This window comes from Oncorhynchus kisutch, linkage group LG6, assembly GCF_002021735.2.
Source record: "Oncorhynchus kisutch isolate 150728-3 linkage group LG6, Okis_V2, whole genome shotgun sequence".
NCBI classification, from domain to species: Eukaryota; Metazoa; Chordata; class Actinopteri; order Salmoniformes; family Salmonidae; genus Oncorhynchus; species Oncorhynchus kisutch.
Window position 1 is genome coordinate 33,559,665 of NC_034179.2, and position 27,162 is coordinate 33,586,826.

The window sequence follows — 27,162 nt, forward strand, 5'->3', positions numbered from 1 at the left end:
CACCAAGTGACAGTTTTAATTACGGGCCATATCTGATAGCAGCACCTCTGTAGATTCACCATTAGAATCAAAGTAAAGGGGCTGAGGCCTGTCAGATAGCGTAGCAGGACTTTACAGAGCCTCCCTAGCCCCAGTCTGCTCTGCTTACATCTCCAAGCAGGCTGTGTCTAAGGCCAACAAAGAGAGGGATCTCTCACCTTGTGTGTCAGGCCATCAATGTAAATAAGAATTTGATCTCAATTGACTTACCTGGTTCAATAAATGTTGAAGAAATACATGAAACGCTACCACTTGTCTTAGCTTCTGAAGAAGTGAGACTGAGGAACAAACCACTGGGTAAATAGGATGTCCTTGTTGTAACAGTAGCACACCTCCGGGTGTGTACTCTTACAACACTGACTGTAACTGTACAAACAACCCTGTCCACCTGGAGGAGCCTTGAGGTATGCCAACGACAACCATAACCGACTGGAGAAGTGGTTCATATTAATTAAGGGCTAATGCAAATTAGATGACATTTTTATCAGTCCCATGGTATCAGCAGCACTTACCTGTTGGCTGCGATATGCAGCACACCATGGCTCTTATTCAGATTCTTCTCGAGTTTGAGGAAGTCAAACTTACCTTGTCAAACTTCATGTAGTCCTCACAAGATACATAAATCATCCCGACGATCACCGATTGTGTATAAGTCTCTGTTTCGTGCATCGATACACCAGATGCTACGGTATATTTGTGTTTAAAGTGAGTATAGGATATAGTATGTATCTAATAATAAAGGTTGTGCGGCTATACAGTTAGAAAACCAGTCGAATCTGCTACAACTTCTCTCAGAACGATATTCTGGAGCTGCAGTTGGGTCATTAAGGAGTAAAGATTCAGAGATTCATTACTGGGATTGCTGGAGGGTGTCATGATAAATCACTAGTCTAATGTAGTGTGGAGACATGCAGCTTGTGCTGTCATGTCCTGTTTGCTGTTTATTTGTTGGTTTGTTTACTTACGTCACTCAGCCTGTCTCTAGAGCTGCTTCCGACAGAAGGCTTGGACCGTCCACTCAGGCTCTCACTGTCGCTGTCCTTACAGTTGTTCTGTCCCGGCTTCATCTGAAAAACAACAAACACACACAGACACACGTTAACATGCTGAAGACGTTGGGACAGGGCTTTGGTTCTAAGCTTTACATTCAGTATTTTAATTATTTATTTTCTACAGTATTTTTTGCTCATCTTTATCAAGGGTGCCAATAATTTGGCCTGTAGATTATAGTGGCTGAGGAGACTGACAAGAAAATCCCTCTCCCACAGACAGAAGAACATTTTGTCATGAATATGTGTGAGCTGGCAGCGAGCACTGTTCTGTATGTGTAAATCTGTCATGTTTTTATATGCCTCTTGAGCCAGCAGCTGTCACTCCAGCCTGCCAATGACAGACAAGACAGCCAGCATCTGATCTCACAATGTGAAATCCCTATCAACCTTTCTGAGAAGAGAAGAACAGAAACAAAAGCTTCAAACATCTTCAAAAGCCGTCTTCCCTTCCTTTCAAACAGACAGGCAGCCCCATGCGGAGACTACAGAAGCTCAGTTTCAGACTCATAGAGAGACAGAAAATAAAAAGCAAGTGAGCAAAGAGGAGGAGGATGTGCGATCCAAGAACATCTGAGCCTTCCAGAAGTCCTCCTGAGGAGAACAATGTAGGGCTCATGGGGGCCGAGGGGCAGTTGTGGTCCAAGTCTGCATTTCATGTCCTCTGAAGCTTCCTCACAATACTCCTCCTTCCAGACCCAGCAGATGAGATCGGCCTGCCATGCCAAGCCTCAGCCTTCATTTCAAATCACATACCAGAGCATTAAATAGGTGCAATGCCACCTAACAGAAAAAGCAGAGTATGGCTCGACAGACAGCACGTAGAGGGATTGTATTCTCTAAGAGGGGCTGTACTCTCACTCTCTCTTTCTGACTGAACTATACAGGTAGCATTTATTATTATTATTTTTTAACCTTTATTTAACTAGGAAAGTCAGTTAAGAACAAATTCTTATTTACAATGATGGCTTACCCTGGCGACGCTGGGACAATTGTGCACCGCCCTACGGGACTCCCAATCATGGCCGGATGTGATACAGCCTGGATTCGAACCAGGGACTATAGTGACGCCTCTTGCAATGAAATGCAGTGCCTTAGACCACTGCGTCACTCGGGAGCCCAAAGTCCGTAACTGGTTCCAGAATACCAGGATTTATTGAAAGGGCACAGGGTAGAGGGGGACGCCTTAAGAGCCTTTGAATTAAAAGTATAATTAAAATGAAAACATTCCCTTCTCTGTAACCATTAGCAGTATGAAAGGAATTCTTTCAGAGGGAGAATACTGTGGTGGCGAAAGGCTGTGAACCAGGTTGAGTGCTGAGAGTGATAAGAGAGAGCTGGAGAACTGGGAGATGCCTGATGGGCCTGAGGAGGGGAGCAGGGAAGAGAACTAGGCCACACAAGACAGCCTGGCTGGAGGGAACACAAGCACGTGGAGATAAACACACACACACACACACAGAGAGAGATAGAGAGCTCCACACACAGAGGCTCTGGCATGTGTGATAGCACTAATTACCTCCAACACACTTTTCCTCCACAAAGAGACTGAGCCTTTTCCTTACCCTTTTTTGTAAAAGGCCAATTCCTCTGATGGGAGTTGGAACATTTGCAGAGCAGAGGGGGGAAGTATATCCCTGGCATGCACACACAGTAATAGAGCCCTGAAGAAAGGGCATGGGAAGAAGGGAGGGACGGCACTGTGCACCGTTTATGCCCCAGTCTGCAGGTCGTTCATCAAAACATGTTGACCTATAATATTCATTAAGCAAGCAGGGTCCCTGCTGGCAGCACTGTGCATCTCTCTTACGCACACACACAAAATGGGGACACACGCTCATGCGTGCACACACACACACACACACCAATGTATAGGTAACTGCCAAAATAATGGAAACAATGACGGATAGAAAGTATACTGAAAGCATGTGTTTCCACACAGGTTTGGTTCCTGAGTTAATTAACCAATTAACATCCCATCATGCTGGCTATGCCCCCATAGCATGACAATGCCCCCATTCACAGGGTACGAGGGGTCACTGAATGGTTTGATGAGCCTGAAAACGATGTGAACCATATGTCATGGCCGTCTCAGTCAACCCAGTTGAACACTTATGGGAGTTTTCCAGTAGCATCAACAAAACACCAAATGATGGAATTTCTTGTGGAAGAATGAATGGTGTCACATCCCTCCAATAGAGCTCCAGACAAATGTAGAATCTATGCCAAGGTGCATTGAAGCTGTTCTGGCTCGTGGTGGTCCAACGCCCTACAAAGACACTTTATGTTGTTTCCTTTATTTCTACATATTCTAACCACAGACCAATAAAAGTACTTCCACCCCCACCCATGTATTACTTGTGTAATTGATTGAACAGCCATCTGCAGCACATGGAATGAAAGGGAATGATTGAATAGCTTTAAGGGCTTGTCTGCATTACCTTATCTCTTACAATGAAGTCCGACACAATGGACAGTAATTGTGTCCCAGTCTGTTTGAGTAAAATAGATTTAGATTAATCTAACAGTTCAAGTATCATCAAAATGACTGATGTCTATATGTGGAACAAACCGATTGCATTAGTACTGTACACTCCCCGGTCTCCATCGATCAGTAGAAAATCTACTCTGTCCGTGAACTATTCAGTACATTTACCTCAGAGAATAGAGTGAAGAACATCTCTAATAAAGCCAACGCAGTAAACCCAGATCATCTTTCAGGGGTATTACATGGCCAGACAGGAACCTAGCTATTACACAGTGATTTGCAAAATGTCTCCCTTGGTTTGTTGTTCCCTTTAATTTCTCTTAAAGCTTCCTTAAATTACTTCAGAGAATGACGTGTTCTTTCAGAGGGGCAGATTCTTGGCCCGCTCAGTGGCGTAATGTACTCATCTCTTAACAGCGTGATTAATAGATGTGCTAAACCAAGGGAGGATATGCTAGTGGTCACAATAAATCAGCCCCATCAAAAAGCTGAGCTGAGATTTAATGACCTCCCAGTACAGATAAATCTGAGAGATGAACCAGTCTCTCTGTGTGTGTAGAGTAGAGACTAACAGTCCCTTCAGTTGGCATGTCATCCCAGTAGCAGTAGCAGCAAGCAGTGGCTCATCAGCATGGTCATGGTCCTCTCATTACTCTGGCATGTCATTTCACATTTCATCACTTCATTGCCTTTTTACTTGTTTCAGTTTCTTCTCCCGCAGTGCACATGGCCGCTTTTCACAATATCTAGTGCAGAGATGATGGGTGTAGTCAGAGAGGGCGTGTGGAGGTTTTGTGTGTGTGTGTGTGTATTTCCCTTCGTCCATGTGTGTGTGCATGTACGTGTAGCGTGTGTGTGTACACTACGTGCACATGCCTGTTCTGTGATTCTGTGCTCATGTAATAACAACATAAACACACGAATAAAGAGGCAAGCTGAAACATAAAGACGTATTCGTTTTCATGACCTTATCCACATTGGGTCAAAATTTGCCCTACAGAAAGATAACTAGCAAACAGACGGTTTTAATATTCCAGAGGCTAATTTCACAACAAATAAAAACACAGCAATACATTAGCATCTAATGAAACATCTAAACTACTAGTATGTGCATCTGCCATTGCTTTCAACACATTGAGGTCTTGTCTTCCCTCAATCTGTTCCGTGTTAGGGGGGAACCCCCACCTTCCCCTCTGCCTGAATTTATTGAAGTATAGAATTAAAACAACTGTTTTCAATCAGCAGTCAGTGTGATTCTTCAGCAGAGAACAGGCTAAATAAAACCTCCACACTATCATCGTTTTAATCAAGCTGCTATATCTCCCCATGTGATACAGTAATAAAATGAGTCATATTCCCCCAAATCTAAACTACATAGAAACCTCCATTCTGTAGTTTTAATGTATTTGTACTCACCCTGAACTAAATAGCCATACTAACGCCAAAAGGTAACACTTATAGAGTACTGCATCACGAAAGGAGATGGGTGCCACTTACAAAGCAGATAACCTTGCTTATAGAGTACTGCATCACGAAAGGAGATGGGTGCCACTTACAAAGCAGATAACCTTGCTTATAGAGTACTGCATCACGAAAGGAGATGGGTGCCACTTACAAAGCAGATAACCTTGCTTATAGAGTACTGCATCACGAAAGGAGATGGGTGCCACTTACAAAGCAGATAACCTTGCTTATAGAGTACTGCATCACGAAAGGAGATGGGTGCCACTTACAAAGCAGATAACCTGAATCAATAGAAGGCTAACTTAAACTGAATGCTGTTATTTCTGTATTTCTGGTAATGGCAGCAGAGTGGAGAAAGTGCTATTCATCTATTCAAACCTGACCTGGACAATACACCAGCGCTTTTCTACTTAAGAATTTTCAGGGGAAGAAATACCTCCCTTTAAAGGGATACTTTGGGATAGTTCGGGATTTTGGAAACGAGGCCCATTATCTACTTCCCCAGAGTCAGATGAACTCATTGTTATGTCTCTGCATGCAATTTGAAGGAAGTTGCTAACTAGCACTAGAGCAATTGTTAACCTGGAACATGCGCTCCAGTCATTGCGCTAACGCTAGTTAGCATTAGTTCACGAAACTGCCTCTAACTTCCTTAATACTGGACGCAGAGACATAAAAATGGTATCCACATCTGACTCTGGGGAAGTAGAAATCCCTTTAAGAGGCCTTTTGCACATTAGAAGGGAGGTTGGAAAACAGCCTTTGAAGATTTTTACAGGATTATTGTTAACACGTGTAGTCAATTATTTCCTCTGCCCACTTAGCGAAAAGTGCGTTGCCAGTGCTGCCTAGGAATTTTACAAGCGTACTGACCTATTCCCAAGGGCTCCTCTAGCAACTGAATGTAATCAAACACAAAAAGTGAGCCCTGCTTAACGTGTTAAACCACACAGGCCATTTTTAACAGAGCAATACACAACCCACCCCCTAGCCATCAACCTCCATCTTCCCTCCAAAAAAGTGGGAAAGCTGGGCTCGGCTTTCTATGCTAGCCTCTGTGGGATTCCATTGCTATCAGCTCCTGTTTTCCCTGAGTTATGCACAACAGCAGCTGCGGAACTCAGCGGTAATAAAACCTGGAACAATTTAAGGGCTTTTATTGTTGTTCTGCGGTCGGCTTTTAGTACAGCTAACCTGTCCTCTCTGGATCCCTCCCACCGCCAGTAGAGAATCCCACCAGGCCTGCAATGAAAGAGGATCTCATTTACCTAAAAGCGCTTATAAATGTTTAATTTGCTTTAACAAGTTACAAGTCGCTCATTCTGGAAGTTTTACGGCTGCTTGCCACTGAGGGAGGCCCATGAAAGTTTTATAGATAATCCACTAGCTAGCTCGGGCTGCTTATAATAAACACTCTATTTTCTGCTGTACTGACAAATCCCTTTGGTTTACAGTGACTACGCTTTGAACAGTGACGTGCAGTCAGGGTAGACAGGGTCAGCTGCACCTCACTGACTCTTTACAGCTGCTTCTCAAGATCACCCACTCACTTACACACCCTTACATAACAACACACAGAACATTACCCTCTTCTTTATAATACTCTTTATGACTTAGTGTTTAAAAAAAATAAATGTCTTGATATTGTGTCTTTTTTATAAATGTATATTGCATCGTTGAGAACTTGCAATTTTTTGTTTTGTTATTTTCTTACTTATTTTTTGTTATTTCATTTTTATTTTATCATTTGTTTGACTTTTGAACACTTGTTCTTTTTCAGGGGGAGGGGGGGCAATAGAGTGCAATTGTATTTTTGGGGGGTATATAATTGAACTTATTTCATGACTTATTTTATGGAAGTGGGTTTGGTAATATGTTTTATGTATGTCTTGGCTTATCTTGTACACTTCTTTCATTAGAGATGTTGTTTTATAATTTCACTTTTGAACACTTAAATCCATGTTTATATAGTAAACACTTGCTCTTTCCTTGATTTGGTGACAGAGCACCCATTTTATTTGCTAAAACTGCAGGAAAGGTGACAGGGTATTCATTCCTTCCCATCCATTCAAATTGCTGACACGCTCAGCCGTTCCTGACTACATTCACTTGAATGTAGCTTCATTCATTACATTGAGATCATTTCATATTTTACACATGCGTATTGCCTAAACATGTTGTGTGGGTGTGTCTACATCCCCTTAAAACTATTCATGGAACAAAATGAATGTCAAAGGCCTAGAGTATGTTCATATTCTGCATAGTCCAAAAACACAGAAATGATGATATTCATAGCAATAATCACTGTCTAAGCATAGGGGGATGAGAGACTACATTTCCCATCAGCCCCATGGTGAGGCCCAGCCCCATAGTGTGTCAACTTTGGACTGGCAGCAGACAATAGCAGTTGGAAACAGTCGGGAACGGTTAACCCACTGCAAACTGTTCCCGACGGGAACGTCACGTGAAAGCGGGACACGGGTTGTCAGGGCCTGTAAGGAGCTGATTCAGTGTCCTCCGTCATCGTTCTGACAGCAGCTGTGTGGCAGCGCGTAACTGGCGCTAACCAGAGTGGCCCGGGCCAGACCCTGTGTTTGGCTCTGAAGCCTGAGTGTTCTGACCGCCCCAGACAAGCGTCCTCCATCCCCCCACCTCCCCCCTGTCCATAGCCACCCACAGTCAAAGCCTGTCATTGGACATCAGGGTTCACTGGGGTCCGACTGCCCTCATTTGTTTAGTTAGTTTGTGTGTGGTATATAGAGGTCATGGGAAGTCACAGTTAAAATAACACTTAATACATCCATCAGTGTCTCTGTTACACAACACAACCATATATATTTTCCCTCATAATGTCCAATTGACATATTTGTGATTATTGGCATATTTTGGCCAATACTTATGTACTGGCTATGACAATGTTTCCTAGATGTCATTATAGCTAGCGACTCGGCAGAACAGAAACAGTAGTTTTCATCCGTGTCTATCGTTTCCGCAGGGTGCTGTGCGATCGCCATGGAAATGCTCCATTTCACTCTTATACCTCTCAGCCGTTATCATGCTCAAGTGGATGCCACGACCTCTGGCGACCTTGTCAGACATGATTTTTGTGGTGGCAGGAGGCCTAATGCACCCTGAGGACGGGCTTAGGCCACAGAGCAGGATCACAGTCTCTCTGTGGTGGAATGTGATTCTTCACAGCAATGGAGCCTCTGAGGACTAGAGGGGCTAACCACAGCACCCTGAAGGCATGAGCATTCTGAGGGGAAGATAGAGGAAGAGTTGGGGGGTAGGAGGATGGAGGATGGTAAAACTTGCTTAAAAGTGCTGTCTTGATCTCATCAGTCATACTAAGGGCCATTTACTCAACCACAGAGCTGGGGGTGGGGTAGGGGGGTGGTGGAGGTATGGTAGGCTTGAGGCTGCATTTATATACAGACATAAATCTGGGATCTATGACGACATTACATACAAATCAATATGCTTTTAACATCCATCCTCTCTGCAGTTGCATCGCAATCACCTTTTTCCCTCTTCGTACAAATGGCCATATAATGCTGTAGCCTGCTGCATTGAGTTATGGGGACAATTCCCAGATTTAATAATGAACTGAGTGGTGCAAGGTGGTGGAAGGATGGAAGGAGGGAGGGGTGGTAGGAGGAGAATAAGATCAGCAGGAGACCTCAACTCTCTCAGACCATTTCAGAACACCTTGTTATAGGACACCATGTGGCAATAAAATACACCCCCCCCCCCCCTTCCCACATTAAATATATCCAGCTCCCCTTCCCTCCATGGCTACAGTAGCATCCCCCTAGGCTCTAAGGGAGGAAGGACAGAGAGAGGAGAAAATGAGCAAATGAGAGGGGGGAGGGAGGCGAGACAGAAGTAGAGAGGAGTGTGGGACGACATAAGAGAGAGGAAAGAGAGAGACAGAGAGCAAGTTGAGAGAGACTCGAGAAGCCTTCCCAGAGCACAGCAGCTGCACAGAGAGAGAAGCCCGAGACCTTCAGCTGCTCAACCGAGCGCTTATCACCACATAACTATTCATCAAAGAAATTTGTGTGCAATTAATTACATTATTCCCGAGCGCCCCCCCATCCGTGCCACCGGGTCGTTACTCCAATATCAGCTTTCAGCTAGCCATCTCACTAAGCCACAGCCTCAGTGCCAAGTCACAGCTAGGTCTCAGAGCTGCCTGGCCAGCCTCAATGAAGAGTGCTGCTAGGAGGGAAAAAAGAAAAAGGCCTCCTCTCTCTCCTCTCCTCTCCTATCGGCTTGCAGGAGGCTATCATTTCTCTTTCTTATTGCCATTTATTTCCCCCCAGGAATTCACTGCCAGTATATTGGCAGGCCTTCCAGTAGATGGAGGCAATGAAATTTAGCGCGGACACTTAACACCGGTTCAAGCCTTGTGCGCGGCTCATGTGTGGCGGTAATATGATAAACAAACGCTTCCAGTTTGGAGAAAGAGGACTTTTTAATGTTACAGAAATAGAGCACTGAGCGCTGGAACTGCATGGAGCTGTGGCTGCAGTTAAGAAGATGGAAAATGCACAACCGGAGCCCTTCAGAGGTGGGGAAGAAGATATACAAATCATTTTTTAGCTAAATGTCAGAGTGAGTGTGCTGTCGCCTGGCTCCTGCTATTAAGGAGAGAGGATCTAAATGGGTGATCGCAGTACCATTATAGGACCCTAAGGCATGGCTAGCTCCCAGCCTGGATGTTATGCAGCAAATAAGACAAGAAAAACTATATTCATTTAAAACGATTCCATTCAAACCTTTAAGAGGAAAGTTCACACAATAAACATGCCATTTGTGTCCATTAACAGGAAATGTCCAGCTGAGAGAATGCCAAGAGTGTGCAAAGCTTTCATTAAGGCAAAAGGTGACTACTTCTGAATAAACTAAAATAAAACATATATTTGGATTTGTTTAACACTTTTTTGGTTACTAAAAAATTCCAAATGTGTTATTTGTGTAGCCTACATGACTAGTACTACAGACTAGATATGAACTAAAGTCACACTGCAATCAATAACAGGTCTATAAATACACAACACGTTGCTGTGGGTAAGTAACAGCGTGTCCAATGCTGCCAGTCAGTCACACCCTTTGGCTTCAGGGCACAGCAGTGAGAGTGGTGTGATTAGGTCCTGGCAGGCTGACACTTGTCCCTCATTGACCTGTGACCCCTGGTACAGCGAGCCAGGAGGGCTGTTAATGACAGCAGAGATGAGCTGAGATAATCTGATCTCCAATCAGCAGGTGAACGTGACCTCTATGAAACAGGATGCAGGCCTATCAGCGTACAGGTCAGAAGCCCTGGCCTGTTTTGGTTGGCCGCGGTTCAAACGAACGAAAAAGCAGAGCGTCTCACCTTACCCGTGTTTGGCTCGCCTGAGCTGCAGGCTGGGGGATTAGAGAGACTATAAAATCCGCTTAGACAATATAAGGTTCCCCTTTGGCTGGCCGACAGGGTGCCTGTCCAAGGTCGCTGCTATCACTAATCCCCTGTTATCAACATCTTCATTTAGCCGCCTTCCTGAAATCCATGTCTACTATTAGACGGCCATAAAACAAGATGGTCCCAAAGGCACCAATGTATTAACAGGAGCAGAGCCAAGAGTAGACTTGGCTTATTCTACTTTAGAGGAGGACTACTCAGCAACACAGCATCTGTTTATACTTTCTTATCAGCTTGGTTCAAATGTGACAGGCACACTAGAGCTGCAAACAGGATGCTAGCCAGCACGAACTCTCTGACCTATTAGCATGACTTACTGACTTGTATTGACCTCGTGTGAGATCAGGTTAGCGCAGCAGCAGAGTACACAGCGGATTTCCCCAAGTCACAGCGATCCAGAATCAACACAACTAAATGATGATCCAGGATCAAAGACAACATCAAGGTTAACTGGCCTCATGAATCCATAAGTGGAGGAGTCATAAGCCAATAAGAGCAGGCTTGTCTGAGCAGCCCAGATTGTTGTTCCAGAAGTTTCACACCTCCCCAGTGAGCTGGCTCCCTCACATACTTGGCTGTAATCAGCTGAGCCAGTCACCATACTGAACATTCTGCAAGCTCCACAAGCCAGCGTCAGCCAGCGACCTGTGACATCTGAGCTATGGCAAGTCAAGAAGGTCAAGTGCTAGGCTATATGAGTACAAATATATAGAAATAAACATCTTACAAGAGGTTGACCCTTTTCTGAATATAATGTAGCTACACGTCAGGAATGAATACACTATAACATACACTGTTCCAAACGCATAATACAAGTTAGCCTAGATGACTAAGGGATATGATCATTATTATTACAATGTAATAGCATTAACAGTGCTCTCATTCCCCTATGATCCCATCAGGCCATAAAAGTGCAGCTGGAATGTGGACATAATGGAGTAGAAACAGACAGTCGATGGAGGGGAAATGCCACGCTTGTTTAACTTGAATAGCTACCTGGTTTCAGCAACTAGGCAATGTACCGGACTACCAGTTCAATGAGTGATCCTTTCAAAGAGGATGAGAACATTGTCATTCTATTTCTCCCCAGCAGTGACAACTATCTCCAACCATCCAAAATAAACAGTGATTTCTTTATTCCAGGTTCCCCCAGTATTGTGAAACGGAGGACTCCGCCGCCGAACACCGAAGAGAATCAGTTACGTCTTTATGATTTACACGGTGATAAAAATAGCTACCTTCCACCCGAGACCTGTCAGCACCTACCAGTGGCACGGCAGCTGGCACAAATAGCTTCCCCACCTGTGTCCAAGCCATATTACTACACACAGGGGACCTGTTACATTTCAGCCCAGTTCCACATCATTAGGCACGAAAAGGGACTATTTAAGTCCTCAGCGCCGCTCGTATTTATGTTGAGACTTAAATCTAGATTGAAATCTTGTCATTTTTTCTATCCTTCCTCCTTCTCCCCAAGAGTGTTTAGTGATCTTGGCAGAACAAAATAATTACTCCGTGACCCTCTTTGTGAAGCGTGCCCCCGCTCTGTTTTTGTTTTGGTCTGGGCTTCCTATTCCAAGTAATGGACTTCCTTCAAACCATAAATCACACTTATGTCGCTCCTTTTCATCTGTAGTTTTTGCGCTCTGCCATGTTTTGTTTAGTGTACCACATTTTTGTTAGTGTAATGCTTGGTGATTACAACCAGACAATGCAAGCCATCTTCCTTCTCCGCCTCTGAAAGGCTCTTTTACAGGCTCTTAAGGCCACAAATGTCAACCACAGGAAGGCAATTATGAGAGTAAAATTACTTCCCTACTGTTATCCATCTATTCTGTGAGCCAGGGGAATGGTTAAAAGCCACCATGTAATGGGGAACAGTTAGCGTTTTCTCCTGGCCCCCAGCCAAGGCTACTAACTTTGCTATTAAAGGCCCCGACAAGCTTTGTCAATGCAATCTGCTGAATGCCTTGAGTGACACACGATCGATATTCTCCACTTTCCCGGGTCATCATCGATGACAGAGGCCTAAGTAATAATACAGCCCTGGCTGCCTCCTCTATCTTAAATGCTTCCCCTGCCACAATATTTCTTTTTTGTCTCAGGGCTTGTGAGCTACATTTTCTTGCCGATCGAAAGAGGAAGATATGGAGGGTGAAAAGGGGGAAGAGGGGGGTCTGAGGAATTACTATGTGTCTAGATTGATGCTAGCCAGGGAGCAAGCTTGGCAGGTTGAGGGGGGAGGAGGAGGCAGTGGGGGGAGGGGAGCTCAGATAAATAAAAAATGACTGGCTGCCGAGTTGTAATCTGCCAGCACCGAGCCCCCTGTAGCAACAAGCCAAATGAAAAAGCACACTGACAGGCAGGAGAGATGGAGGGCCTGCGGTAGATTGCAGGAAGAGAGGGAGGGTGCAGGGGAGGGAGGGAAAGGGGAGAGAGAGGCATGCAGAGGGATAGAGAGAGAGGATGCAGGCAGACAAATAGAGATTGTGAGGAGACATTTATTTTTGTTTGTTCCTGTGCATGAAGCTGGGAGAGAAATGTGGCATGTGTTTGCAGGCAGTAAATAAAACACACATGCACGCACGCACGCACGCACGCACGCACGCACACACACACACACACACACACACACACACACACACACACACACACACACACACACACACACACACACACACACACACACACACACACACACACACACACACACACACACACACACACACACACACACACACACACACACACACACACACACACACCAGCTGGAGTACATAATACATCCATTACATTTTCTAATAAGCTCGAATGTAAACATTAGCAGTTAACCGTGTTTCATTACCCATCAAGCGCTGTTAATTAGACTGAAAATGTGTTATTTATATGTCTGGGCTGGTGTGTGCAGGAGATCATGTAAAGCTAACATAATGTGCCATTTTTACATTATTAATGCCATTTTCACCTTTTGACAGACAGATAAACTCACGCACGAGCGCGCGCACACACACACACACAAACACACACACACACACACACACACACACAAACACACACAGTAAAAGGCAGTTGTCCTCCCCTCAACTAGCAGGTGGATCACACTCCCAACATCAAAACCCAACACAAGAGCTCCACCTACTGCAAGTGCCTTTTCTGCAGCCTGGCCTCCTATGTTAGGCTCCCGGGTGGCGCAGCGGTCTAAGGCACTGCATTGCTAGAGGCGTCACTACAGACCCTGGTTCGATCCCGGGCTGTATCACAACCAGCTGTGATTGGGAGTCCAATAGGGCGGCACACAATTGGCCCAGCGTCGTCCGGGTCAGGGGAGGGTTTTGCCAGGGTAGGCCGTCATTGTAAATATGAATTTGTTCTTAACTGACTTGCCCAGTGAAATGAAGGTTACATGTTAAACAGCAAGTCTAACCCTGGGAAAACAGTGCTCCTCTAAGACAAAGCAGAGACGGTCTGCTACTGATGTAAGACAGGCAGCAAAGACAGCAAAAAAAGACAAACTTATACAGTACCCATGCTAGATAATCTCCCTGTAACCTTCTCTCATTGGACATGAAGGTTTGTAGGCCAGGAGGCTCTGTGATACAGACATGGGTAAGGAGGTTGGGTGTAGACTGGCCTGAAGTCTGGCTGCATGGCTGATGCAGTGCCAGGGGTGATGAGAGCTGAAGGCTAAGCCCTCTCCTCCTCACAGGTATTAGTGTGGAAGCCTCTCGCCTGTTAAACAGGGGCTAGGTGTGTGTGTGTGTGTGTGTGTGTGTGGAGCAGGGCATGGGAAAGGTCTGACTGACTGCCACACTACACTGTCTGCCTGCTGGCCTGAATACACAACCACCTTCCTATCCCTAATGATAAGGCAAGGTCAGTCTAATGCAGGCACAGCGACCCTCTACAGAGGAGAAACAGAAGGACAGACTGGCATTGTCATCAGGATCTCAACAGTTAAACAATGGAAGTTCACATCAGGCACATCCCAACCGACAGGGAGCAGACAGACACCAGACACAGAGCAAACAATCTGCCTGCACGACCATCCATAACACAACACATATCTCGAGGAAGAAAGCATATTTATAAATCACTTGCACACCGTAGGGGAGGGCTGATGATCTTACAATAGCAGAGAAAACAACGCTGTTCTTTTTCCTATGAGAATGATCCATATTTCTGTGTCCGTCTGGCTCTCTCTGGTAATCCACTGCTTTTATGTTCTTTCCCCGGCAGCAGACACACACAGTGCACAGCAAAGCCAGGCAACAGGGGCCTGCATGCTGGATGTCTGCAAAGGCAACATTTCCCCCACCCCTCTTTTTCATTTGCAGACCTGCTGCTCACTGTTGGACTGTCACAGAGAAAAGCTATCTTCCCCACAGCATGGCGGCTGTTCCAGGGCCACGCCGATCTGCACCGCCCTGCATGCCAATGCCACCACACCACTTCCTGCTCCCCCGCTGGGCTATTGAGGAAATATCAGCTGATACCGAATCATTTGTCTCCCTCATGCAGCTCGCCCCCCCAGTCGCGCCACGGTGAAAGGGGGAGACATGGGAGGACCATCTGCCTATCTCACAGGGAAACACTGGGGAATTATTTGTGTAACCCTCAGCGTGGCAATTTTGGTGAAAGCACAGATCAATATATAAAAGGGCCGTCTCCACGGGACCAGTTTGTTAAGGAACATGTGCTTCTCAGCTCAGGGGTTTATTATTACTTTTGCTCATGGCATTCTTTTTCCAGAACTGAAATGGGGCATAATCATTTTAAATGGAGTCATTCAGTAGCATAAGAACCACCACGGCACTGAGACTTTGTACCTAATCAGAGAAAGGTAAAGAAGGAAGAAAAGTACTGTGGGGTTTCAATGGCCCCTTTAATTCCCTCACTTCACTGTGACTCATGCTGTGTTACGAATCAGATGGCTGTGAAGCCCCAGAAGTCAGATGGCTGTGAAGTCCCAGAATTCAGATGGCTGTGAAGCCCCAGAAGTCAGATGGCTGTGAAGTCCCAGAAGTCAGATGGCTGTGAAGCCCCAGAAGTCAGATGGCTGTGAAGTCCCAGAAATCAGATGGCTGTGAAGCCCCAGAAGTCAGATGGCTGTGAAGCCCCAGAAATCAGATGGCTGTGAAGCCCCAGAAGTCAGATGGTTGTGAAACCCCAGAAGTCAGATGGCTGTGAAGCCCCAGAAGTCAGATGGCTGTGAAGCCCCAGAAATCAGATGGCTGTGAAGCCCCAGAAGTCAGATGGGTGTGAAGCCCCAGAAGTCAGATGGCTGTGAAGTCCCAGAAGTCAGATGGCTGTGAAGCCCCAGAAGTCAGATGGCTGTGAAGCCCCAGAAGTCAGATGGCTGTGAAGCCCCAGAAGTCAGATGGCTGTGAAGCCCCAGAAGTCAGATGGCTGTGAAGCCCCAGAAGTCAGATGGCTGTGAAGCCCCAGAAGTCAGATGGCTGTGAAGCCTCCTTGTCTCCAGGATGAGTCTTACATAAACACTGGCTGAGCCAGGGATCACAGGCTTATCAGTGCAGCCTTGTTATTGCTGTCCAATCCACACATATTTCTCAGCTCAAATCAATTGCACAGCCATTAAAACTAAGCCAAAGAGACAATCCTCTGGTAATTAAAGGCTGTTGTCGTTAATGAGCAGTAAAAACACTGATAACCTGCATCTCAAGACCTTGTCCACCATACTGGCTGATTAGATAAAGCTGGGACTGTGGTGGATGGATTAGCAGGGGGAGATGACAAGCGGTTTGGGAATGGTGGCAAAGAATGTGGTGTGTGTGTGTGTGTGTCTGTGCGTGTGTGTGTGTGACCTCACTATTATCTAATCAGTACTAATCCACAAGTAAGAATTTGCACTGATAACCAATGCGAAGACAAAATGTTGCAGACTAATGGTGCTCAGGCTAATCATATCATTTATAACTACAAGAGTGATGTTGTTTCAAGGATATCTATGTGATAATGAAGTACTGTAGGCTACATCAAAGTTATTACCACAGATGGAACAGATGGAACAACCCAAGAGGTCAAGACCTCTGGTCATGCTAGTCACAACATCGAACTCATCACAGTCATATGTTCACTTTGAAATCTTACCGACATACTGTACCAATGATTTCTAAGACAAATGTTAAATGGAGATCGTTGTGAACAAGACACTCTTTCATGTAGGTTGCTGTTTGCTGTTTACTAACTAGACACACAACTCTTTCAAGGCGGGGATACCTTGTTAGTGGACTACACACTAGAACCTCCAAAATGCCCATGGTCAATGTTGTGTAACTCTGAGGAACTGCTTACAGCATTCTTATTTAACAAAGTAATTCATTATTGAAGAGTGTTATTCATGCACACACACACACACACACACACACACACACACACACACACACACACACACACACACACACACACACACACACACACACACACACACACACACACACACACACACACACACACACACACACACACACACACACACACACACACGTTCCAAAGCAGTTGTTTTATGAATTATGGAGAAGTGTGCTGGATGCAAATGAGAAACAATACTAGGTTTATTTTCAACCCAAAAGCCACAGAAGAAGCACTAAAGCAGAAAAACAAGCCACGCTGGGTGCAAACTTAAAAGTGTCGGAGCGTTAGGGGGTTTGGGTGGTGGAGAGAGAATGCTTTTATTTCCTTCAAGTCTCTCTCGCTCACCCCTGGAGAGCAAGTGTGAGCAACAGTACAAGGCTAAAACAACCAACTACTGTACCCAGAATACTTCTGACGTTTTCAAACTATGCCTTTTTCCTTTGCATCTGTATTCTTTTCATTATCCCACTTTCCCAGTGTGTGCTAGCCTATATAGTTAAATGTACACTGTCATGAGCATATACACAACAGTGTATTTTCACAGGGCCGATTGTGTGCTATCAAGCCAGGCACAAGAGAGAATGTCGAAATTCCCGTGAGCAGAATTTTAAGCACACATGTAAATCATTTAGCACTCCCTGGCTGAACAGAGAGACTGACACAGAATTTGAGAGAGCTCAGTTCTCTCTTATGTAAGCATCACACTGCCTCTTCCCTCTGTCCCAGAAGAATGAGTGTTTTTCTATTCCAGAGCTCATTTCCTAACACCACAGAACCCTGCAGAGAGGGAGCGGCTTCAGTCAAACTCTCCTCTCATGCAGGGAGCTCCACCAAGCAGCAGCAGACATGTTACCCTACTGATGACCTGCAGGTGGCGCTACATGACAACACGTCAAGAGGAAAGGAGCGGAGGAGCTGGAGAGGAAATGGAGAAAAGCAGAATAGAGGGGAAAGGAAGAAAGGAATACAGGATGGAGGAAATGAATGGAGGTGGGGAGTAATAAACTACTTTCTGACATGTCTTTCTTGAATCACAACCTGCATGGCCTTTCATTTATGGGTGTGCTTAGTGGAACCATAATAACATACAGAATATACTAAATCAAATCAAGAGTATAATAGCTTTGTTAGTATACTATTAAGAGCGGAAGACATTGCACAACCATTACTTGAAATAAAGATAAAGCAACAAAACGCCAGGGGGTCATACAGGCAAAATACTTACAGATACGGAATAATGCCATTCCAGTTGTGACTGTGCCTAATCCGATGACAGCTCCATTGTGTGAATGAGGAGATAATATGTACCACAGTGAAGATATGGATATTATTATCCCATGGCTGCTCTATGCTAAGAGCTATAATGTGTCAGCAGGTGAACTGAGGTCCCATAGTTCGCACCCACACACACATGTACACAAAGACACCCACACACACACTCAGTGTGATTTCATAAGGCCTCCTCCTATGGAGGGCAGCGCTAGAGACATGAAAGGAGAGGGCAGTGAGGTGACCTACAAGGGCAGAAGGCAGTACAAAAAGCACAATGTTTGTATTATGTAGCTTGAGCATTTGTATAGAATCAAGGTCTGCTAGGTAGCTTCTTGACACACACACACACACACTGCCTGTGGGTGAAAAGAATGAGTGAGTGAGTGTTCATGTCTGTCAATTTGTATGCCTACCTAAAATGTATTCCACATATTCTGACATAAACACTGTCTACCCCGCCTCTCCAAAATACAGTACTGTAATCAAAACATCAAATCAAATGCTATTTGTCACATGCTTCATAAACAACAGCTGTAGATTAACAGTGAAATGCTTACAGGCCCTTCCAAATAATGTAGAGAGAAAAATATAGAAACGTGAGGAATAAATAAATACACAATGGCTGCATTCCAAACACATAAAAGACCCTCCCTCCTCTCCCCTCGAATGACACTTGCAGGGCGAGGGAAGAATTAGTCCATTTTAAATTTCCCACCTTTGTCCAGAAATTCATCACTCGTTCATCCCACGGTTGTGTTTCCAGTCATCTTGGAATCACCGGTAACTCTTGTGTGTGCTTTATATGTGCTACAGTCAATTATAATTGCATATCTTAGCTAGAAGACAATGCATCTACAGACATTGAACAATAGCCATCCGACAATATCAGGTCATTCAAAAATGTCTGCCTTCTGAGGGGAAAGAGGCATTGGCGTGCCTTCTTCCTGGCTGTGTGGGTGTGTGTGGACCATGTTAATAGCTTAGTGATATGGACACAGAGGAACTTGAAGATCCACTACAGCCCCGTTGATGTGGATGGTGGCGTGCTCGGGGCCTCCATTTTCTGTAATCCAAGATCAGCTCTTTTGTCTTGCTGACGTTGAGGGAGAAGTTATTGTCCTGGCATCAGACTGTCAAGTTACTGACCTCTCTATAGGCGGTTTCATCATCATTAGTGATCAATGATAGTGTTGGAGTCGTGCGTTGCCATTCAGACGTTCGTGAACAGGGAGTACACAGCATTTTCACATATGTGTTTGTCTTGTCCAGGGGGCAGAGGGCAGTGTGGAGTGCAATAGAGATGGCATCATCTGTGGATCTGTTGAGGCAGTATGTGAATTGGAGTGTGTCTAGGGTGTCTGGGATGATGGTGTTGTCAGCCATGATCAGCCTTTGAAAGCATTTCATGGCTACAGATGTGAGTGCTACAGGGCGTTAGTAATTTAGACAGGTTACTTTGGCGTTCTTGGGCACAGGGACTATGGTGGTCTGCTTGAAACACGTAGGTATTACAGACTGGGTCAGGGAGAGGTTGAACATGTCAGTGAATACACCCGCCAGCTGGTCAGCACATGCTCCGTGTACGTGTCCTAGTAATCCGTCTGGCCCCGCGGCCTTGTGAATGTTAACTGAGCGAGATCACACAGTCTTCCGGAACTGCTGATGCTCTCACGCATTACGTTCAATCGGCCTCACAACCGCAGACCATGTGTAACCACACCAGTCCAGGACCTTCACATCTGGCTTCTTCACCTGCGGAATCGTTTGAGACCAGCCACGCAGACAGCTGATGAAACTGTGGGTATGCATAAAAAAATCATTTCTGCACAAACTGTCAGAAACCGTCTCAATGAAGCTCATTTCATCGTTCTGACCTGACTGCAGTTCGGAGTCGTAACCGACTTCAGTGGGATAATGCTCACTTTCGATGGCCACTGGCACACTGGAGAAGTGTGCCCTTCACAGATTAATCCCGGTTTCAACTGTACCAGGCAGCTGGCAGACAGTTTATATGGCGTTGTGTGTGAGTGGTTTGCTGATGTCAACATTGTGAACAGAGTGCCCCATGGTGGCGGTGGGGTTATGGTATTGGCAGATGTAAGCTACAGATACAATTGCATTTTATCGATGGCAATTTGAATTATTATTATTTGAGATAATGTGACGAGATCCTGATGCCCATTGTAGTGCCATTCATCCACCGCCATCTCCTCATGTTTAGGCATGATAATGCATGGCCCTATGTCGTGTAGTAGGATTCGATCTTAGTTCTCTATTGATGTTTTGCTTGATGGCTCAGAGGTCGTAGCGGGATTTTTTACAAGCGTCCGGATAAGTGTCCTGCTCCTTGAAAGTGGCAGCTGTAGCCATTGGCTCAGTGCAGATGTTACCTGCCATTGGCTCAGTGCAGATGTTACCTGCCATTGGCTCTGTGCAGATGTTACCTGCCATTGGCTCAGTGCAGATGTTACCTGCCATTGGCTCAGTGCAGATGTTACCTGCCATTGGCTCAGTGCAGATGTTACCTGCCATTGGCTCAGTGCAGATGTTACCTGCCATTGGCTCAGTGCAGATGTTACCTGCCATTGGCTCAGTGCAGATGTTACCTGCACACCATAGCTTTTGGTTGGGATATGTACGTGTGGTCAATGTGTGGCTGATATCGTCAATGCACTTGTTTTTTTTTTCACTCATTTTTTCTCCCCAATTTCGTGGTATCCAATTGGTAGTTACAGTCTTGTCTCATCGCTGCAACTCCCGTAAGGACTCGGGAGAGGCGAAGGTCGTCCTCCAAAACACAACCCAAACAAGCCGCACTGCTTCTTGACACAATGCCAATTTAACCCGGAAGTCACTAGTGCGCGATGGGCAAGGATATCGCTGCCGGCCAAACCCTCCACTAACCCGGACGGCGCTGGGCCAATTGTGCGCCGCCCCATGGGTCTCCCGGTCGCACCAGGCTGCGACAGAGCCTGGACTCGAACCCAGAATCTCGAGTGGCACAGCTAGCACTGCGATGCAGTGCCTTAGACCACTGTGCCACTCGGGAGGCCCCGTTAATGCACTTATTAATGAAGCTGGTGACTTCATTAATGTTATCGGATAAATCCTGGAGTAGTACTGTAGCTTAGCATCAGCTTCATTGGGCCACTTCCTGTTAAAGTTTTTGCTTGTAAGCAGGAATCAGGACAGAGTTATGGTCAGATTTGCCAAATGGAGGGCGAGGGAGAGATTTGTGTCAGTTTCTGTGTGTGGAGTAAAGGTGATCCAGGGTTTTGTTGCCTTTAGTTGCACAGCTGACATGCTGGTCAAAATGAGGTAAAGCGGATTTGAGTTTCACTGCATTAAAATCACCAGCCAGGAAAAACGCTGCCTCTGGATGTGCATTTTCTTGTTTACTTATGGCCCTATACAGCTTGTTGAGTACGGTTTAGTGTGTCTGTTGAGTACGGTTTAGTGTGTCTGTTGAGTACGGTTTAGTGTGTCTGTTGAGTACGGTTCAGTGTGTCTGTTGAGTACGGTTTAGTGTGTCTGTTGAGTACGGTTTAGTGTGTCTGTTGAGTACGGTTTAGTGTGTCTGTTGAGTACGGTTTAGTGTTTCTGTTGAGTACGGTTTAGTGTGTCTGTTGAGTACGGTTCAGTGTGTCTGTTGAGTACGGTTTAGTGTGTCTGTTGAGTACGGTTTAGTGTGTCTGTTGAGTACGGTTTAGTGTGTCTGTTGAGTACGGTTTAGTGTGTCTGTTGAGTACGGTTTAGTGTGTCTGTTGAGTACGGTTTAGTGTGTCTGTTGAGTACGGTTTAGTGTGTCTGTTGAGTACGGTTTAGTGTGTCTGTTGAGTACGGTTTAGTGTGTCTGTTGAGTACGGTTCAGTGTGTCTGTTGAGTACGGTTCAGTGTGTCTGTTGAGTACGGTTTAGTGTGTCTGTTGAGTACGGTTTAGTGTGTCTGTTGAGTACGGTTTAGTGTGTCTGTTGAGTACGGTTTAGTGTGTCTGTTGAGTACGGTTTAGTGTGTCTGTTGAGTACGGTTTAGTGTTTCTGTTGAGTACGGTTTAGTGTGTCTGTTGAGTACGGTTTAGTGTGTCTGTTGAGTACGGTTTAGTGTGTCTGTTGACTACGGTTCAGTGTGTCTGTTGAGTACGGTTTAGTGTGTCTGTTGAGTACGGTTTAGTGTGTCTGTTGAGTACGGTTTAGTGTGTCTGTTGAGTACGGTTTAGTGTGTCTGTTGAGTACGGTTCAGTGTGTCTGTTGAGTACAGTTTAGTGTGTCTGTTGAGTACGGTTTAGTGTGTCCGTTGAGTACGGTTTAGTGTGTCTGTTGAGTACGGTTCAGTGTGTCTGTTGAGTACAGTTTAGTGTGTCTGTTGAGTACGGTTTAGTGTGTCTGTTGAGTACGGTTTAGTGTGTCTGTTGAGTATGGTTTAGTGTGTCTGTTGAGTACGGTTTAGTGTGTCTGTTGAGTACAGTTTAGTGTGTCTGTTGAGTACGGTTCAGTGTGTCTGTTGAGTACGGTTTAGTGTGTCTGTTGAGTACGGTTTAGTGTGTCTGTTGAGTACGGTTTAGTGTGTCTGTTGAGTACGGTTTAGTGTGTCTGTTGAGTACGGTTTAGTGTGTCGAGTACGGTTTAGTGTTTCTGTTGAGTACGGTTTAGTGTGTCTGTTGAGTAAGGTTTAGTGTGTCTGTTGAGTACGGTTTAGTGTGTCTGTTGAGTACGGTTTAGTGTGTCTGTTGAGTACGGTTTAGTGTGTCTGTTGAGTACGGTTTAGTGTGTCTGTTGAGTACGGTTTAGTGTGTCTGTTGAGTACGGTTTAGTGTGTCTGTTGAGTACAGTTTAGTGTGTCTGTTGAGTACGGTTTAGTGTGTCCGTTGAGTACGGTTTAGTGTGTCTGTTGAGTACGGTTCAGTGTGTCTGTTGAGTACAGTTTAGTGTGTCTGTTGAGTACGGTTTAGTGTGTCTGTTGAGTACGGTTTAGTGTGTCTGTTGAGTACGGTTTAGTGTGTCTGTTGAGTACGGTTTAGTGTGTCTGTTGAGTCCAGTTTAGTGTGTCTGTTGAGTACGGTTCAGTGTGTCTGTTGAGTACGGTTTAGTGTGTCTGTTGAGTACGGTTTAGTGTGTCTGTTGAGTACGGTTTAGTGTGTCTGTTGAGTACGGTTTAGTGTGTCTGTTGAGTACGGTTTAGTGTGTCGAGTACGGTTTAGTGTTTCTGTTGAGTACGGTTTAGTGTGTCTGTTGAGTATGGTTTAGTGTGTCTGTTGAGTACGGTTTAGTGTGTCTGTTGAGTACGGTTCAGTGTGTCTGTTGAGTACGGTTTAGTGTGTCTGTTGAGTACGGTTTAGTGTGTCTGTTGAGTACGGTTTAGTGTGTCTGTTGAGTATGGTTCAGTGTGTCTGTTGAGTACAGTTTAGTGTGTCTGTTGAGTACGGTTTAGTGTGTCTGTTGAGTACGGTTTAGTGTGTCTGTTGAGTACGGTTTAGTGTGTCTGTTGAGTACGGTTTAGTGTGTCTGTTGAGTACGGTTTAGTGTGTCTGTTGAGTACGGTTTAGTGTGTCTGTTGAGTACGGTTCAGTGTGTCTGTTGAGTACGGTTAGTGTGTCTGTTGAGTACGGTTTAGTGTGTCTGTTGAGTACGGTTTAGTGTGTCTGTTGAGTACGGTTTAGTGTGTCTGTTGAGTACGGTTTAGTGTGTCTGTTGAGTACGGTTTAGTGTGTCTGTTGACTACGGTTCAGTGTGTCTGTTGAGTACGGTTTAGTGTGTCTGTTGAGTACGGTTTAGTGTGTCTGTTGAGTACGGTTTAGTGTGTCTGTTGAGTACGGTTTAGTGTGTCTGTTGAGTACGGTTTAGTGTGTCTGTTGAGTACGGTTTAGTGTGTCTGTTGAGTACGGTTTAGTGTGTCTGTTGAGTACGGTTTAGTGTGTCTGTTGAGTACGGTTTAGTGTGTCTGTTGAGTACGGTTTAGTGTGTCTGTTGAGTACGGTTTAGTGTGTCTGTTGAGTACGGTTTAGTGTGTCTGTTGAGTACGGTTTAGTGTGTCTGTTGAGTACGGTTCATTGTGTCTGTTGAGTACGGTTTAGTGTGTCTGTTGAGTACGGTTAGTGTGTCTGTTGAGTACGGTTTAGTGTGTCTGTTGAGTATGGTTTAGTGTGTCTGTTGAGTACGGTTTAGTGTGTCGAGTACGGTTTAGTGTTTCTGTTGAGTACGGTTTAGTGTGTCTGTTGAGTATGGTTTAGTGTGTCTGTTGAGTACGGTTTAGTGTGTCTGTTGAGTACGGTTTAGTGTGTCTGTTGAGTACGGTTTAGTGTGTCTGTTGAGTACGGTTTAGTGTGTCTGTTGAGTACGGTTTAGTGTGTCTGTTGAGTACGGTTTAGTGTGTCCGTTGAGTACGGTTTAGTGTGTCTGTTGAGTACGGTTTAGTGTGTCTGTTGAGTACGGTTTAGTGTGTCTGTTGAGTACGGTTTAGTGTGTCTGTTGAGTACGGTTTAGTGTGTCTGTTGAGTACGGTTTAGTGTGTCTGTTGAGTACAGTTTAGTGTGTCTGTTGAGTACGGTTTAGTGTGTCTGTTGAGTACGGTTTAGTGTGTCTGTTGAGTACGGTTTAGTGTGTCTGTTGAGTACGGTTTAGTGTGTCGGTATGTGGTGGTAAATAGACAACTACAAAAAATATAGATATAAACTTGCTTGGTAAATAGTATAGCCTGCAGCTTACCATTATGTTTTCTAACACACATGTTTTCTTAACATTAGAGATCACGCACCAGCTGTTGTTAACAAAGAGACACACCCCTCCCCCTCTCAGCTTACTCCAAGCTGATGTTCGATCTTGACGATGCATGGAAAAGCCAGCGAGGTGTATATTATCTATGCCCTTGTTCAGACACAACGCTGAGAAACATAAGATATTACAGTTCTTCAGGTGCTGTTGATAGGACAGTCTCAAATGGAGATCGTTCAGTTTGTTCTTTAGTGGTTGTACGTTAGTCAACAAAACAGAGGGCAATGGCGGTCTAGATGCTCGGCAACATAGTCTAATCATGATGCCACCTCGCTACCCCCCCTCTTTTGCCACCTCTTCCTCTTTCGAGTCCCGGGGAGGAGGGCCTGGTCCAGGATAAGAATAACATTGAAAGCTGCCGACTCATTGAAGTAAAAATCTTAATTTAAATAAACTTCAGTTTTCTGTAGAGAAACCGTTTTTGGTCATAGGAAATTATGGCGGAAACATTATATACTGTACTGCAACGACTGGCTGCATTGCAAGTAAGATAGAGATGTGGAGATTGGGGCCCAGATTAGACAATACCCCCACATGGCTGCAGAACCAGAGTCTAGCCCCTGGCAAGGTCACAGTCTGTCTCTCTCAAGGACATACTGCAGTCTGCAGCACAGGGCCTAAAAAGGCCCCATCTCCACACCTGGTATTCAGTTAACTGCTTGCTTGCCAGAAGGAAAAAATAAACAAGAAAACCATATATAGTATAAAGCCCCACAGTGGAGGTGTCATAATACCGAAACAAGGAAATGGTTCTAATTGTTTTTCCACCATTCACTTTTCCCATAGGGCTGTGTTTTGTTTAGACTTACACTGGCATGACATTTTGATAACCATGTAAATCTTGTCAATATTTTCTGCTCCATTTACTCTCAGATTCAAAAATGCTAATTAGCATCAACGTAGATATCATGCAAGACTACAAATCCCTGCAAGTCTTCTCTGGCTGACACTTTTGCTAACAGATATTGTGTTCATTTCAAACTTGCACAAGACAGTACACAGGATTGTCAATTTAAAGAGATTTAGCCAACTTATTCATTACTACATTTAGCTAACATTAGATAGTTAATCCAGAGATTTTTACCTTTGCCTCAATTCGGCAGTCTCGTTCAGATCATCATAACATTTGTAGTTCTTTGTAATAGCCATATTAGCAGCTAATTAGCATTTCATTATTGAGGGGTAAATACAGTTGAATATATTGATAAAAGTCACCTTGTCCTAGAGAGATTTACACGGTTATCAAAACATCACTCCAGGGTAAGACTACATGAACCACAGCCCTTATTTTAAGTGTTTCTAAAATCCACGATGGGAAAAATGTATGTTGGAAAAAACGATTAGAACCATTTCCCTGTGTGGCCGCTAGGTTTTATGGGTATTATCACTCATACTGTGGTACTCTATAGATACTGTATTTATAGGGATTAACTTAACCTTTTATTTAGTCCACGTCGGCCTGTAAATGGCATCACAAATGTGCTAAAAACAGTTAAGACAACTGTCTACAGAAGCAGTTCCGTTGCATAGAGTTGATGCCAGTGCTGCAGTTTGAATGCCTTACTTGCCTACATGGGCTTCTGCTGGAATACAATTGTGTTGAGCTGCTTCACACCACAGAGGAGAGAGGAGAGGGTGAGGCCGTGGAGGTTACTTCAGCTTGTAGCCCGGGGCCAGGCTGGGAATCAGTTCAAAAGACCCCCCATATAACTCTGAATATAAAAACACAGTGGACCTCTTCAACTTTTATCGCTAATAATTGATGAACACAAAGGTTCTCTTGAATTTTACATGTGAAAGACGATCTGACATTCTGAGGTTCATTGAATCTGAGCCTCCTCTCACCCACCCGCCCTCCTTTTCTCTCTCCACCCCCTTCCTCTCTATCCCTCGCTGTCTCTCTCTCTCTCTCTCTCTCTCTCTCCTCTCTTCCTGCTCTCCATCTCCTCATAGGTTCCGGCTAATTACAGCGATTTTAGATAATTGTTATTGAAAACAGAAGAGCGGTGCGGCAGTGGTGCTTCACGAGTTGAGCTCCCTGGAGGGGAGGAGAAGCCCTGCATCATAATGACTACAATCAGGCCCGATGCCTTTGTTTTCCTCTCTACATGAAGGAGATGCTGCTAGGCACACACCACAACACACTCCAGTGCACTTCAGGATGAATATGACCGAGAGATAGAGAGCACAAGAACATCTCTCGTCTCCTCTCTCTGAGGCATACATGGATCAACAGGCATACAA

At 44.9% G+C, this 27,162-nt stretch overlaps 1 protein-coding gene across 9 annotated transcripts in view; it reads right to left on the minus strand.

Moving 5' to 3' along the window:
- Positions 1–27,162, minus strand: part of auts2a (activator of transcription and developmental regulator AUTS2 a) — a 489,911-nt gene that overhangs the window by 270,447 nt on the left and 192,302 nt on the right. For all 9 annotated transcript variants that reach the window (XM_031826630.1, XM_031826633.1, XM_031826635.1 and 6 more), the window contains one exon: positions 1,005–1,106. In XM_031826630.1, coding sequence (XP_031682490.1) covers positions 1,005–1,106 — 102 coding nt within the window. The remainder of the gene's footprint in view (positions 1–1,004; positions 1,107–27,162) is intronic.